At 38.6% G+C, this 14,292-nt stretch overlaps 2 protein-coding genes across 6 annotated transcripts; one reads left to right on the top strand and one right to left on the bottom strand.

Annotated features, from left to right (window-relative positions):
- Window positions 1-1,384: 1,384 nt before the first annotated feature.
- LOC103934433 (chlorophyll a-b binding protein 13, chloroplastic) lies at window positions 1,385-2,787 on the top strand. Its single transcript, XM_009344180.3, has 3 exons — window positions 1,385-1,586; window positions 1,699-1,860; window positions 2,179-2,787. Exons 1-3 carry the CDS (start codon window positions 1,464-1,466, stop codon window positions 2,686-2,688), a joined length of 795 nt encoding a protein of 264 aa, XP_009342455.1. The 5' UTR covers window positions 1,385-1,463; the 3' UTR covers window positions 2,689-2,787.
- A 666-nt stretch (window positions 2,788-3,453) lies between these two features.
- LOC103934432 (myosin-2) lies at window positions 3,454-14,163 on the bottom strand. Of its 5 annotated transcripts, none has more exons than XM_048564146.1 (23): window positions 13,215-14,161; window positions 12,730-12,831; window positions 12,488-12,631; window positions 12,244-12,394; window positions 12,088-12,115; window positions 11,755-11,929; window positions 11,532-11,595; window positions 11,383-11,396; window positions 11,209-11,293; window positions 10,533-10,636; window positions 10,269-10,407; window positions 9,730-9,848; window positions 9,473-9,625; window positions 9,302-9,391; window positions 9,123-9,200; window positions 8,481-8,639; window positions 7,323-7,526; window positions 6,854-7,059; window positions 6,633-6,768; window positions 6,378-6,507; window positions 5,947-6,080; window positions 5,167-5,355; window positions 3,454-4,298 (listed from the first exon to the last, which is right to left on the bottom strand). In XM_048564146.1, exons 1-23 carry the CDS (start codon window positions 13,611-13,613, stop codon window positions 3,870-3,872), a joined length of 3,432 nt encoding a protein of 1,143 aa, XP_048420103.1. In that variant the 5' UTR covers window positions 13,614-14,161; the 3' UTR covers window positions 3,454-3,869. The 5 variants fall into 5 exon arrangements, with proteins under 5 accessions (XP_048420103.1, XP_048420101.1, XP_048420102.1 ...); XM_048564144.1 differs by having other exon boundaries at window positions 5,941-6,080; window positions 13,215-14,159; XM_048564145.1 differs by having other exon boundaries at window positions 5,941-6,074; window positions 13,215-14,159.
- Window positions 14,164-14,292: the final 129 nt, after the last annotated feature.

The raw sequence follows: 14,292 nt of genomic DNA, 5'->3' as shown, positions 1-14,292 counted from the left end.
CTAAAGGTATGAAATTGACTGGTGTTCAATAGTTTTGAAATTAGTGAAGTATGGTACAAACATACGACACCACCACCTCATAATGATCATCACAATGGACACCTCAACCACCATTGCGATTACCACCACAATCACATCATCACTCCCCTCGGACCATTTACACCTCCATCTCTGCCACACCACCATCTATAGCACCATCAATTCCACTACCTCCCAACCACCCTCACCACCACCACACATCCCACCATCGATATAGTTGCCTTCGCCGCCACTGCCTGCTATCATCACCACCTTTGCCATCATGACTCCCACAACCATTGCTCCCTCCTCCCAACTATTGTCACCGCCCATACTAGCACTACCACCTCCATTATCAAGCCCTGTTAATATAGTCAAATAATCTCGGGATCATTTTAACGAGATAATCATCTTGCAAATCATGGCCCCTCACAGGCCATGATCATCGAGGATATATACTAAGAGTCCCCTGACTAAGGGCTCTTAATGTCGCCGTTCATCGCGTCTCCTCAAGTCCAATAGTTAATTGACAAGGGACCTAAGAAAAACTCCAGCACGAGTAAAGCCATTACCATGCTTGTACGTATATAACCTTAATTACTCGAGAAAGATTAAAGAATTCATAACAAGAACTTACTGGTTGGCTCATTATGCACTTGTGTAGCTGCATATAAAACATGATCTTTAGTTGGCTCATTATCCGTTTACTTGTAGGTAAGGGGTTCGAATATCATGGATGGCTAGTTTGAAACCAATTATGTCACTCCTTAGTGTAAATTTATCATTATATAATAAAATGTGTTGTTTCAAGCCCCTTCCCCCAAGCAAGGGCAACATGTCCCTATCAGTTTGGAGAATGACTAACATGGAATGGGTACATAGCTACTATGGCATCCCAAGCCAATAATATAATATACATTATACAATTAACATGTCATGTGTAAGTTTTTGTTAATTGATATTATATTATTAACCACAACATCCGGTATAGTATTTAGCCCGTTTTGTGTAAGTTACTCCCGAGCAATTAGAGACGTTAAATCAGAACCATCACAACCACCATTCATTGATCCATCAGGAATTTGCCGTAGGGCCCCATACAAACACTAAATCCATCTGTGCCACACAGTGCAAGTTTTCCCAACAAATTAATATTAAGGACTTGTGAGTTTGTGATGTGCCTTTGGCTAGATAAAATGTGGATAGAAAGATATGAGTTGGAGATGCTTAAAAATCCTTTGAAACCTTCTCATTGGTTGATTCAAACCCTCAGAATCCCCACCATTACTTCCCACTCCTGCATTCTCAACCACCCATCTGTGCATAATATTGCACACACAGCTTTCCTTTCTACACACTTCCAAGCTTCAAACACAATTCCACCAATTAATTCATCAGAACACAAATCAAGTCATCGGAATTAAGTTCTGAAAGCTTGGAAAGTCATGGCAGCAGCTGCTAGCTCAAGCACTCTTCTAAAAACAACCCCATTTCTTGGCCAAAGCCGAGGGCCAAGTTTTAACACTCTCAGAGATGTTGTCCCAGTGGGAACTGGCAAATACACCATGGTGCGTACGTATCTATGTAATTTTTTTTTTTTTTATTCGAGAGATGGTCTACACTAAATTAGTCTAAACTACAGAATGCATGTCTAATATTCGGGGTTTGTGGCATGAATAGGGGAATGATTTGTGGTATGGACCAGACAGAGTGAAGTATTTGGGACCATTTTCTGCTCAGACTCCTTCGTACCTGAACGGAGAATTTCCTGGTGATTACGGCTGGGATACTGCAGGGTTGTCAGCTGACCCAGAGGCCTTTGCTAAGAACCGGGCTCTTGAGGTATTTCAACACTTCAAGTACTGTTAATTTTTCACTCCCATTAGTGTTAATTTTCCACTCCCCAAATAACCCAAATAGTTACAAAAGATTAAGAATTAATGAAGCCAGACTTTAAGCATATTTTTCAAAAATACATGCATGTTATTGCCTTCTATTCGCAATTCAAAACCAAAATGAGTGGAGACTGACGATGCAGTCTTAATTCACAGTTTGATAACATAACTTTTTTGATATCTGACGAGAGATTGTTGTTGTTAACGATTATACTACTTTGCATTGATTTGGAAGTAGAGGTTTAGTAATGTTGTGCAACTTTAGGTGATCCATGGCCGGTGGGCTATGCTTGGAGCACTAGGCTGCATCACCCCAGAAGTTCTCGAGAAATGGGTGAGAGTGGACTTCAAAGAGCCAGTGTGGTTCAAAGCCGGAGCTCAAATCTTCTCAGAAGGCGGCCTCGACTATTTGGGCAACCCCAACCTAGTCCACGCTCAGAGCATCCTAGCAGTGCTTGGGTTCCAAGTCATCCTCATGGGTCTCGTTGAAGGATTCCGTATCAACGGTCTTGATGGCGTAGGAGAGGGCAACAACCTCTACCCCGGAGGGCAATACTTCGACCCCCTCGGCCTTGCCGATGACCCTGTCACCTTTGCCGAGCTCAAGGTGAAGGAAATCAAGAATGGGAGGCTAGCCATGTTCTCCATGTTTGGGTTCTTTGTCCAAGCCATTGTGACTGGGAAGGGTCCCCTAGAGAACCTCTTGGACCACCTTGACAACCCTGTAGCTAACAATGCATGGGTCTATGCCACCAAGTTTGTGCCCGGATCATAAATTAATCTTCAGTTCCTCTAGTTAGTAATTATTAATCTTGTTTGGGAGAATGTAATTGAATGAAAAGTTTTATGGAGATGTTAATACTTGCCGTTTTAATTGATCAGATTTCCCAAATTTCACTATGAATATCAACTCTATAACTATAATCCAATCTTCTTAGTTCCATCATTTCAGATCGACTTTGAGTCATTTCTTTTGTTCGAGCTATATTTTAATTTAATCTAAATAACAAGAGGGAGATATCAAACTTGAGTGCAAGGAGAGAGCAGACTGCTCAAGCCCTTTAGCTGCGCCCAAGTCAAAATATAAATTACTCATCCAAGCAGATTGTTTTTTTTTCTTTTTCTTTTAACAAAGGATGTTATCTAAACTAAGGGATGTGGGAATGAGCTAAGCCTCACAATAGGCTAGCAATAATGTCATTCAAATTCATCTTTGCCGAGAATTGAACCTAAGACCGCTCACTTACAAGTAAAGAAAAATATCACTAGACCGTAATACTAAGTGACCTGAGACCTCTCAAATATACAAAGTGATACAATAAGAAGGATGAGTTTCTTTCAGGTGTCATCACTTCTACATATACAATTATTCACCTCTATCCTCAACATATATACTTTAAACTTATAAAATTATCCAATCCAATCCTAGGCACCAAACTCCCCCACACAAACACATTGCTAAGGAGTTGAAATAGAATGACTATAACCCTACAATTATATATGAAATCTGCTTTTAGAAAGATAAAAACACATTGGAAAATCAGGTACTAATCAGTTCATACAGAGACAATATGAACATATTTTCCCACATCTTCAATAACAAGATCTACACTGTAGCACATTACATCAATGCCAACAGAATATACACAAACTACGTAAACTAATCAACAAAGAAATAGCGGCTGAAAACCACTTAAAAGTCCCTAGTTTTCTGTTCACTTGATCATCAACATTCCCACAAAGTCACAAAAATTTGGTAAATCTACAAGTTTCTCTCCATAATACTACACCACACCAAGATTCACCGATATGTGATGCGAGATATATAAACAGAGGAGTAGCTACTGAAGAAGGAGGTAGCTTACTGAGAAAGTTACTTCCTTTCTTCAATCATCCTCTTAGGTATCTCCTTCTTGGTCCACCATGAGATGGTGATTGATCATCAAAAACAAGATACTACAATGCTCTTGAGCCTATCTTTGCCCACCATTTTCTCTGTCGTTTTTCCTCTTCTGAGTGCCAAATTTTATGAAGCTTTGTCTTTGTTTCCCGTAATCTTGCCTTGTACTCTTTCTTCCAGGACTCAAACCGGTGTTTAAGTTTTCGTAAATCTTCCTCAGGATTCATATTTGCAGCTGACTGCCCAGGTTTTACCTCAACTAGAGCTTTCGCATCATCATTGAATGTCTGTCTCCGCTGCTCAAATTCCTTCACCAGACTGCTGACTGCATTTGAACTGCCATTAGCCTCACGCCCTGCTCCATTGAATCCCATAGATGTGGCTTCTTCAGAATCGTAGCGGGGTGATGAAACAGAACCTAGTCTTCCAGGTTGACCAGCAGTATTGTCAGATGCAAGACTATTTCTGGCTGCAGCAAGACTCGTCTGCATAATAATAGAGAGTATTAAAGGTGATGCAAAGTTCAATCTAAGATGTCAATCACCAATGAGGAACCATCCATTTCTTTCAAAGGAGACAAAATGTAAATATAAGGCGAAGATGCATGTGCATGCACATTGGTTGTGGTGAAGTAAATTATGATCCCAAAAGCTTACAACTAAGGTGGCGGCGGTTCAACAATGTTGATCGAAAAAAGGTGGGGGTTCAAAAAACTTCATCGAGTTCAATTTTCTTTTTCTCAAAATTTTTAATACTACAAGGGGGGAGTGGGGGAGAGTTCAATACTATTACAATAAATTAGGAGGGGGGAGTTTCGAACCCATGACGCATGGGTACAAACTACAAACACAACACCCTATCGAGTTCAACTTAATAACATACGTTAACAGTTGACTTCTTCTAAGTCGACATAAACTGGATAATCATCTCCAAGTCACCAGAACAACAAACTCACTGGTCAATTTGGGTTTTCATCACATGCAGCAAGAATATGATTTTAATTGGATGAAGATGACCATCTCTTGTGCAGCTTTATAATGCAGTTTTACAGAATAAATTAAAATTGCATAATTTTAGCATCCATTACTGTTTCAGATCTGAATATTCAGATTGACTGTGAGTCGGAACAACCATACAAGTTGCATCATTTTCCCCAATTCTTCTACTCATTTCAGGATTCGCTTTTGGTTCTATAAGCATAAATTGCATAATACCAACCATACAAGTTGCATCATTTTCCCCAATTCTTCTACTCATTTCAGGATTCGCTTTTGGTTCTATAAGCATAAATTGCATAATACTACTTGTGCATATCTCTTAAAACTAAGATCAAGCATACACAAGAAAACTCACCTGTAAAGATGCCATCTGCTTTTGCCACACGTCCTGCATCGATTTCATCTTTGATTCATGTTCTGACCATCTTGTTTCAAATTGTTGCAGTTGCTCCTGTAATTCAGCATTTTCCTCCTCCTTCCGCACCAGAGTTGCCTCAGCCTGAAGCACCCGCCTTTGAAGCTCTGCCAAATCTGATGGCAAATCCTGTTCAGAAAACATTTCCACGTTCAGTTATTCAGATCCGCAAACCTCAGAGACATAAGAGAGTGGAAAATAGTCGACCTTTCATTTACGAAACCTCCAAAAAGAAAAATTTACCAAAATGCACAAGTATTTCTTGCAATTTTCAGCTTTAAGTGTAATCATACTGTTTCAAAGAGCAGATTTTCACAATTTAAATTTTTCAAGCCTTGGAGAATTTTGTCTATACAGTGGGGCGACTTAAATTCAATAGCCAAGGAAGATAAAATTCTTTAACCACACTGGAAAAGACTTCTATTTAAAACTGAAACTCAAGATTACAGCTAATGCAGTGCTTTTGAAAAATCAACCTTCAACCTACCGGACGTGTTTTTGGTTCTATTAAATAAAGTTAGATTGTTTCATGTGGTTAGGTAAAAGTAAAACTATAACTATAACTGTTGAACAAATTTTTTGACAAATCAGCTAAAAAGAGCAAGTATTGGGTAATGACTAGTCAAATTTCAGTGTGTTTTCAGCATTAAGATCTTCATAAGGAGATGAGGCAAAGGAAACAGGTTTAGCAAGTAATTACTTTATCGGAAGTACCTTCACCTCTGACATCTTCCTGCCAGCCTTCCTTTTACCTTTCCCATTCTCAGGATGTGACTTCTTCAAATTTTGACGCTCATCAAGAGTTTCACAAGAACCTGCTTTCCTTCCAGTATTTTCACCAAGACCGTCTGCATCTTAAAAAGTAATTTCCATTAATACTAAAAGGTAGTCAAAAGAGATTATTTTTCATTATACATGAATTGGGCAACAAATGGAATTTGAACCACAAATTCAAGCATGTTCACTTCATAACATAAAGAACAGTATGGTCAGCCAAACTACAACATCCTGAAGAGAGTCCAAAATTTGTATTGAACCAGGATTTTGTTTTTCAGAAGAAGTATCAAATTGTACCAAACAATGCTGTAATATATGATAAAAACAGGTAAATGTCTTGATCAAATGAAACTATAAAAGTTAGTAGGCATTACTTGATGGTATCTTTGGGACTCCCTCCTTAAGTTGATCAAAGTGGCAACGAGCCCGGTGACCACGGAAGTATTTTTGGACACCAATTATTCCTCTCAGAACTTTCTTTCTCTTATCCTCCAATGATGCAATCTATGAACAACCAGACTCAGCAACATTAGGAAAGCCACCAGAGAAATAAGCTTTAAATAAAAAATTAAAAAAAAAAAACAGAAAGAAATGAAGAGAAAATTTTCAAAACTCTTAAAGGAGCTCACCTGCCCCGTTCTAAGAAACACTTTCGTATAGCCAATTTGGTACATCTCAGGGAGGACACTGAATCTTTTTAGAACAGCAATGGATAGACTTAATGGATCCCGAGGTAAATCGTCCTCCAAAAGTAGAAAACCATACCTAATCCAAAAGACACATGAGAAAAGATAGTTGAGAAAGCCAGTGCTAACTAAAAACCTGTAACTCCGGTTCAATGTATACCAACCTTCCTGCAAATTCTTGATGTGCCATTCTAGTAGGGTATCCAGATCGTGATATTCTAACAACCTCCAAAACTCCACAACACTTGAGCTGTTGTAAAACAAGGTTTACTTCATACATGCCGGGAAGCTGCTTACTGTTTGGCTTTATGCAGCTAATGAAGTGAGGGGTGCTGCTCTCCAACTGGTGCAGTAGTTTAAACAATTGACCCTACAGGAATGAATGATGTACAATTAAACTTTAAACGATGCAGTACAGCTATGTCTCAGCCACCGTTCAATAATTTAGAATGAGATGTAGCTTTCTGAACAAATAAGATCATCGACCCCCATCTGTTACCAAAAGAAAACTATCATCCAAACTCATCTAACAAAGCCCCATCCTACTCGGATGACATTCAAAATTTTGGCATCTGATCTAAGCATACAAAAGCTACTCCTATATCCAGCTAAAACTTGTGCAAGCATATGTACCTTGAAGTCAATACCAGCGCTTGATTTTGAAGGGTCCAATGCATCTATCTGGTACGAATCATTTTCAGGTTTCTGGAACTGCTTAAGCTCTTTGGAGATAAACAACTGCAGAAGCCGGCATCTGCACGATGACAGGAGTTGGACGAAAACAGAAGGCAACCTATCTCTGTTTTTTTTCAGGAAGCCACTTGTGTCATATAGAACCTAATAAAAATACAAATGTTAGTAAAACTATTACACTATGAAAACCAATAGCAATTTTATAGAAATAAAGGTCATCAAACTTGCATCAATATGTACAGGCTTACATCATGTATTGCCTAGTACGAAAACATAAGTTGGACTATCCTCAAATTACATTTAAGAGAATCAAGAGCAACCAATGCAATGTCTCATAAGCCAGTCCTTCCCTATGGTCAAGGCTTAAGTTATTTAATAAAGCCAAGGAACCAGTCATAAGGAAAAAAAATGTGTTAATCAAGTGGTTGCAAACTCACAATTAACAATGGTAGCTTGAGGAGACTCAAATTAAAAATGAAGATTGGTGATGAGAATGAGGATAAATGTTAAGAATCAAAGAAGTAAAAATTTTGGGAAGGATGAGTTGTCTGGGGTGGATTGAAGACACCCTTCATATCAATAAAGCAGAGGCAACAGGAAACATGTGTGTTAATCAAGTGGTTGCAAACTTGCAATTAACAATAGTTCCTTGAAGAGGATGAAGATTGGTGATGACGATGAGGATAGCAGTTAATAATCAAAGTAAAGTTTGTGAAAAGGATGAGTTGCCTGGGTTGAGTTGAAGGCACCTCCGAAGTGATGCCAGAAATTTTCTAGCATCTCTCTAGGAGTGAGTCCAAGAAACCTTGGCGTGATGTTAATGTCCGACACCTTCGATGTGAATCCGAAGACCAGAGTTGTTTCAGAAATCTTCCAATAAGAAGGCCGAAACAGTGACAATCATAATTTGTCACCACTGTTATTTTTACCTTTCCATGATTCACTTAGCTACTTTCTATGCACTACTTTCAGAGCATGCAGAAAGAATGATAAAAAGCAGAGTCAAAACAATTCTTAAGTTGGTGCGTACATATACAACAGTGCAAATGAAGTCAGCACACAACTAAAGCTTGGGAACATGCTCAAACAAAAACTAACCTCTCCAGCATGATGACGAATACTGAAAGTGCTTCCTTTTTCTTCTTTAAAGCAAGAATTAGCATTCAAGTGTTGCTTAAATTTATTGGCAAGGGTCAAATCATTTGCCTTAGGGAAGTTCGATTCCTCATCCAACACGGATAGTAGCCCAAAAGGTTTCTGCCCACAACACAATAAAAAGTGGCTTTAATGATAGAGGCAAATACTATGATCAGTAATACACCCTTCTTACTTTGCAATGGGAGAAGGGCGCCAAATGAATTTACAATTTTTTTTTTTTTTTTTTTGAGAAGAAACGAACCAAATGAATTTACAATTAAGAATCAATTAGAACATACAAGTGGATAGTTGAGGGGTTTTCCTCCAGCTGAGCTAATGAAGTTTTTCTTTAAAACATATAAAGAGAACAGAAGACTAATACCACGTAATTCATTGCTTTTGTAGCAATCATGCAATGTGAATTTCTATTAAGATATCATAAGCATTAATCAAGGTAAAACAAAATGTGAAGGCCCAACCCCTAATTATCACAAATTATACAAGTTGATTTGAATGTCACATATACTATACAGTGAAGATGACTCTAATGAAATTCTGATGAAAAATTAGCAGGTCAGTGATATAGAAGGCTCAATGAAATACCTTCTCAAACAGATTCAAGCATTCTTGATTGTCTTGAAAATCAACTTTAGTCCAATCAACCCCATCCAATTCACATTCCTGAAGTAAAAGGAATAAGCAATCACAATTCACACGTTTAGTCATAACATGTAGTCTGACACTAAGCAACCTTAATGCTACATTGCACTTGAGATGCTCACCTCCTGCTCAAGCTTAAATAAATGTCGGTTGAAATGTTGTTGCAGCCTCTCATTTGCATAATTAATGCACATTTGTTCAAAGCTGTTCTTCTGAAAAATAGCCCTTAAGATCATTACTAAATACACAAATCTTATTGCAAACATCACCAAAAGTGAAGTATATATTAGTACCTGGAATGACTCAAACCCATAAATATCAAGTATACTGATGGATCTCCCAGTACGGCATTTTCCCACTGCAAGTGACTTATTAATTTGTTCTACAAGCCAGTCAAACAAGCTAACATAGATAAATTTTGCCAACGCATCTCTTGCATCAATTGCCTGAATACGAAAGAACGAAAGAAAAAATAAGCCTTATTTTCATCAAAAAGTGCATTTAAAGGCTGTCAGGACTCAAGCATAGATTGTTACAGAAATTAACAAACCTGTCTCAGTGTTAGCCTTGTGTCAATACTATCCTTGGCACCATGGATTTCGGGGGTGGACAAAGAAAGAATTAGCTCCTGGGAACTACAACCCATCAGCATGGAAGCAATGGTTACAGCTGCCCAATGGAAAAACAAAGAGAAGTTACTCATATGTAGGCATCTGTTCATGTGCTCAAGTGTAAGTCTAAAAGTAATGTTTGACTTAATAGAACAAACACATTCTGAGACCGCAGATGGTTGACATGGAATGAAATCAGACACCGAGGGAAAACTCTTACAAAAATTTGGATAGACAAAATTTTAAAGGTCTTTTTGGACATATATGTGCACAACACTCTTAACACTGCTCAATAATATGACTGCAGTAGCGGACCCCAAAATGCCATTCCAGTGATCCAGTGAATGACCAAATAGAAAACCTTAGTAGTTAGAACTATCATTAAAAATCCAAGCCAGGAATGCAACTGGCTTAGAATCAAGCATTCTATACAAAATATCCTATGGAAAGATCACCAAGTGAATGACCTATTTCTTACCTTCATCAGCTAACACTTCCACATGCTTCTCATTGTCAATCGCTTGAAATGATATGTTTCCCAGCCATAACACTGCGGCCAGCAATGAAAACATGTGTTCTTGATCTTCCTTACAAACATGAACAACATCTAGCGCTTCCTGAGGAGATGCAAAAACAATACAACATGGGAGAAAGTGACACTTTGGTTATAGAAGGAACAAACTGGAAAAGAAAGTATATTGATTGCATGAATGGTGATATAAACAACTATCTCTTTACTTACCACAAGTATATGAAACTTTCGCGCATCATCTACACCATCGATTTCCAAACAATCACTCTGATTAAGATACTTGTACTCACTAGCCCTTTTAAGGTTTAGCCTCTCTGCAATAAAAAACAAACAATGATTCCCCAATACTTGTACAGCAGAACTGTTGAAGGCTCTAATTTTGTCTAATAACAGAACTAAACATTAAAAGGCAAATGGTTATCATAGAACTTGTAATGAACCCATTTAATACGTTTCCTGCCAGCTTCTGAAACACAAGCAAGGGCCATTACTGATAACTGATCATCGCTAATCACCATACAAACCAATTTTGTAAAAAGGAATCAAGAAGACTAGCCTGGAGCTCAATATTTTTATGTGGTTAGTGGTTCCAAACATTAGGTTCCCTGCCAACTACTATATAGTTTTCCTTTCTTGCTTAGAAGAGGAATTCAACCTAAGATTAACCTCAACCCATGCCAATTATGTTAAAGCTCATGGGTCATACAGCAAGATTTCAACAAAGTAGACACCCGAACTTATGATGTGACACTATAATTTATAAATCTAGGCATCCCATAAAGAGGACATAAATTTAGAAAAGAGATTAATGGGCATGAATTTGCCATTTTGCCATATATGGTGAAACAAGCAACTAGAATTGATGATTAAAATAAAACTTCCCTACCTTTTAGCGTTGATGGAGCGCCAGCACAGAGTTGATAAAAGACATGATACGACCTCTCACCATTTTCTAGTTGAGCAACTCTGGACTGCTCAAATGAGATATTATAGTGTCAGATAAGGCATATTTAGACAGCTAAAACTAAGCTGATTAAACTCAAAAGGGGCAACTAATTACCTTGTCCAAAAAAACTGTTCACAATCATGATAGCCGCATTGGAGTTGACATGTGAATGAGGTAGTAAAATCAAGTCAGTTACTCTGATTGAAATGCAAGTCAGGTAATAGAATACCAGAAAAGGAATTTATTCAATTTAAACAGCTTACATGTTTGGATAAAAGCACCACATATTCTTCCCGCAGTGCTAAAATGAAATTCAATCAATTTCCCCTGAAGCAAAGCAGAAACCATGTTTAAAGTGCATACCCTTTAGACCTCAATTAAGTAATGAAAAACAAGGGATGGATATCATTGACAAAATAAATAACCAATTCCAGGCAATAACTTTGAATAAAACTTCAAAAAGAAGAAAGAAATAAAGTAACTTACAAATCGGCTAGCATTTTGATTTCTGGATGTTTTTGCATTTCCAAACGCTTCTAGTATACAATTGGTCTGAAGGATTGCATTTGCATGCTCTGTGCCACAACTGCCACTACCAAGAGCAGCCAAGTATTGCATTGCAACTTTTGCTGTCTCGGTTTTCCCAGCTCCACTTTCCCCACTGTAAAAGAAAATTTATTGACTATTTATTTGCAAACTACATTCTGATTTAACAATGAACTTTATGATCTAGTATAGGATAACACAGTGCACAAGTACTAAGTGTGATTCACAAAGAAGATTCTAATATACCAGAAACCAATTTGAAGAGGTTCTAACCTTATGATTATGGACTGATTTACATCATCTGCAAAATAAAATTTACATCCAGGAAAACGGTCAAAAACAAGTTACAGAACAAGTTAAACAATGCACCCATAAAAAGAAAATATTCGGCATAAAAGTAAATATATAAATAAAATAGGTGTCATGCACCTGTCATCATCTCGTCATAAGCAGCGTCTGCCACAGCATAGACATGAGGTTTGTCTGTTAGTTTCTGCCTATAAGCTCTAATAGAATCTTTTCCATAAATTTGAACATCTTTGAAAGGATTGATTGCAATCAAAACTGGCCCAGCTTTGCTCTACAGAATAAAAACACGAGAGTGTAAAAGGAGAAGAGAAGAAGACATGAATCTGAAACGAATGCATCAGCAACAGGAAAATGTGATACTTACATAAATCATATCCTGGGAATATCTACACTGAAGATTGTAAAGAACAGCAGGCTCATTCAAATAACTAAGCTGTATAAGATCATCCACACCTTCGAGAACATCTGGGTTTGCAGGTAAGAGCTCAACTCTATGCACTTTGATTACCTACAGTAACAGAACAAGGGCATAAACAGCCCATCAATCTAAGTGCCTTCAGCAGTTGAAATGGGATTTGGGGTGAAGCCAAAAACTGATGAACTTACCTTTCCACTAGAGAGTGAAACAAGTGCGGCGTCCCCTGAAGTTGACTGTATCGTTCCTAACTCCCACAGCCCACTAGGTAGCCGACACCAAACACAAAGTTTCTGAAACCAAAAATTTCAACATCAATTCATGTTTTACAAATAAATTCCCTATGCCCAAAGAACAAAGATGCTATATTTACAAAATGATATCGAACAAAAATCTTTTTTTTCTTATGGATCTATGACATTTCAACAAAAAGGTTTGACCTCTAATTTGAAAGTACAGGTGTTCATCATAACCAAAATCCAAATTCTGCGGAATCATTGCAATCATATAAATCCAAGCTCTATCACATTACCCAAAACTTATCTTATGGACTAAAGTTCTTGGATTACCATACTCGAAATAACACTGTAACACAAAGCAATGCGTAAGAGTAAAGAAACATAAAAAATAAAAATAAAAAGGAGATCAGCCAACTAACTGTCACCCTCCTAATTACCTTCTTGATGAAATAACCAATGTTGTCATCGCAATCCGATTTTGCAATCTTCTCCGGCCTCGTTCGACAGTCCTCCAGTGACCCGCCGTAGGGCGACTCAACAGTTTGATCATTCTCCGTCTTCTTCACACCAAAATGACCTGCCTTGAACCCCAAGTCCCCCTCTTTTCTCTTATTCAAACTAGGTAAACACTCCAGAGAACCCTCTGCGTTTTCGACCCTGAAGTTGTTGGGCATAGAGCGGCGGGCTGACGGCAGCCGAGCCTTGGAAGGCGGCCGAGCTGGTAATGCCGGCGGCAATTCCTTCGGCTTTTCCCCCATATCTCTTCGCTGAAGCGACTCCAGCATTTCCTCCAACGAGCTCCTCGCTATCATCGACGGAGACACGGAAACCATCATTTTCACAACCACAAGCTACAAATTCAGTCTATGCACACCTCCCGAACCCCCAAATTCACACCTCGAAACGTCAATTCAATCCCTCAGACTTGGACCCCGACCCAATTCAAACCCCGCATGGCGAAGAAAACCAAGAACCCACAAAATCCGAAGATCCAAGTGTCCAGAAACAGCGACCCAATTCTTCAAATTCTCTCATCAGACTGAAACAGAAAAACCCAATTGGGGATTGGACGGACGGCGAGCTGTGGAAATGGAAATGCGCAATCTTTTTCTTGTTAGGGGAGAAAGAAAAACCGAGGGAGACGAACTCCGAAACTGGGTTAATCGAGGGGTTTATGTTTTGGGGATTTCGATGCTGAAAGCCTAAGTTACGAGGTTTAGAGAGAGAAAGAGAGAGGAGAGAAGGGAGGGGGAGGAGGTGGAGAAGGAGGACTAGAAGGAAAGGGGAGGTTGAGTTTGTTGAGGAGACAAACCTCTTTTTCTAGAGAGAGAAAGAGGGGGGAGAGAGAGAGAGAGAGGAGAGGGGGGGTGTGAAGGAGGAAGAAGAAGAGAGTTGGGAAAATGGAGGAAAGAAAATGGACAATCTGTTTGTTGTATGAAAACAGATAGACGAGCCCCTGTTTCTGTTCTGTTTGTTTTTCTTCTCCTCTCTTTGTTTTTTGAAAAGCAATAAATA

The sequence above is a fragment of a genome, unplaced genomic scaffold, assembly GCF_019419815.1.
Source record: "Pyrus x bretschneideri cultivar Hongxiangsu unplaced genomic scaffold, Pyrus_bretschneideri_v1 Contig38, whole genome shotgun sequence".
Taxonomy (NCBI): domain Eukaryota; kingdom Viridiplantae; phylum Streptophyta; class Magnoliopsida; order Rosales; family Rosaceae; genus Pyrus; species Pyrus x bretschneideri.
This window is presented reverse-complemented; position numbering and strand designations above follow the sequence as displayed.

Excerpts from the sequence above, each read along its gene's own strand:
- LOC103934433 (XM_009344180.3), top strand. The coding sequence starts at position 1,464 with ATGGCAGCAGCTGCTAGCTCAAGCACTCTTCTAAAAACAACCCCATTT. Across the intron at positions 1,587-1,698 it reads GAACTGGCAAATACACCATG|GGGAATGATTTGTGGTATGG; the intron begins GTGCGTACGTAT and ends TGGCATGAATAG. Across the intron at positions 1,861-2,178 it reads CTAAGAACCGGGCTCTTGAG|GTGATCCATGGCCGGTGGGC; the intron begins GTATTTCAACAC and ends GTGCAACTTTAG.
- LOC103934432 (XM_048564144.1), bottom strand. The coding sequence starts at position 13,613 with ATGATGGTTTCCGTGTCTCCGTCGATGATAGCGAGGAGCTCGTTGGAG. Across the intron at positions 7,060-7,322 it reads GCGCTGGTATTGACTTCAAG|GGTCAATTGTTTAAACTACT; the intron begins GTACATATGCTT and ends TCATTCCTGTAG. Across the intron at positions 5,356-5,940 it reads GGAAGATGTCAGAGGTGAAG|GATTTGCCATCAGATTTGGC; the intron begins GTACTTCCGATA and ends TTTTCTGAACAG.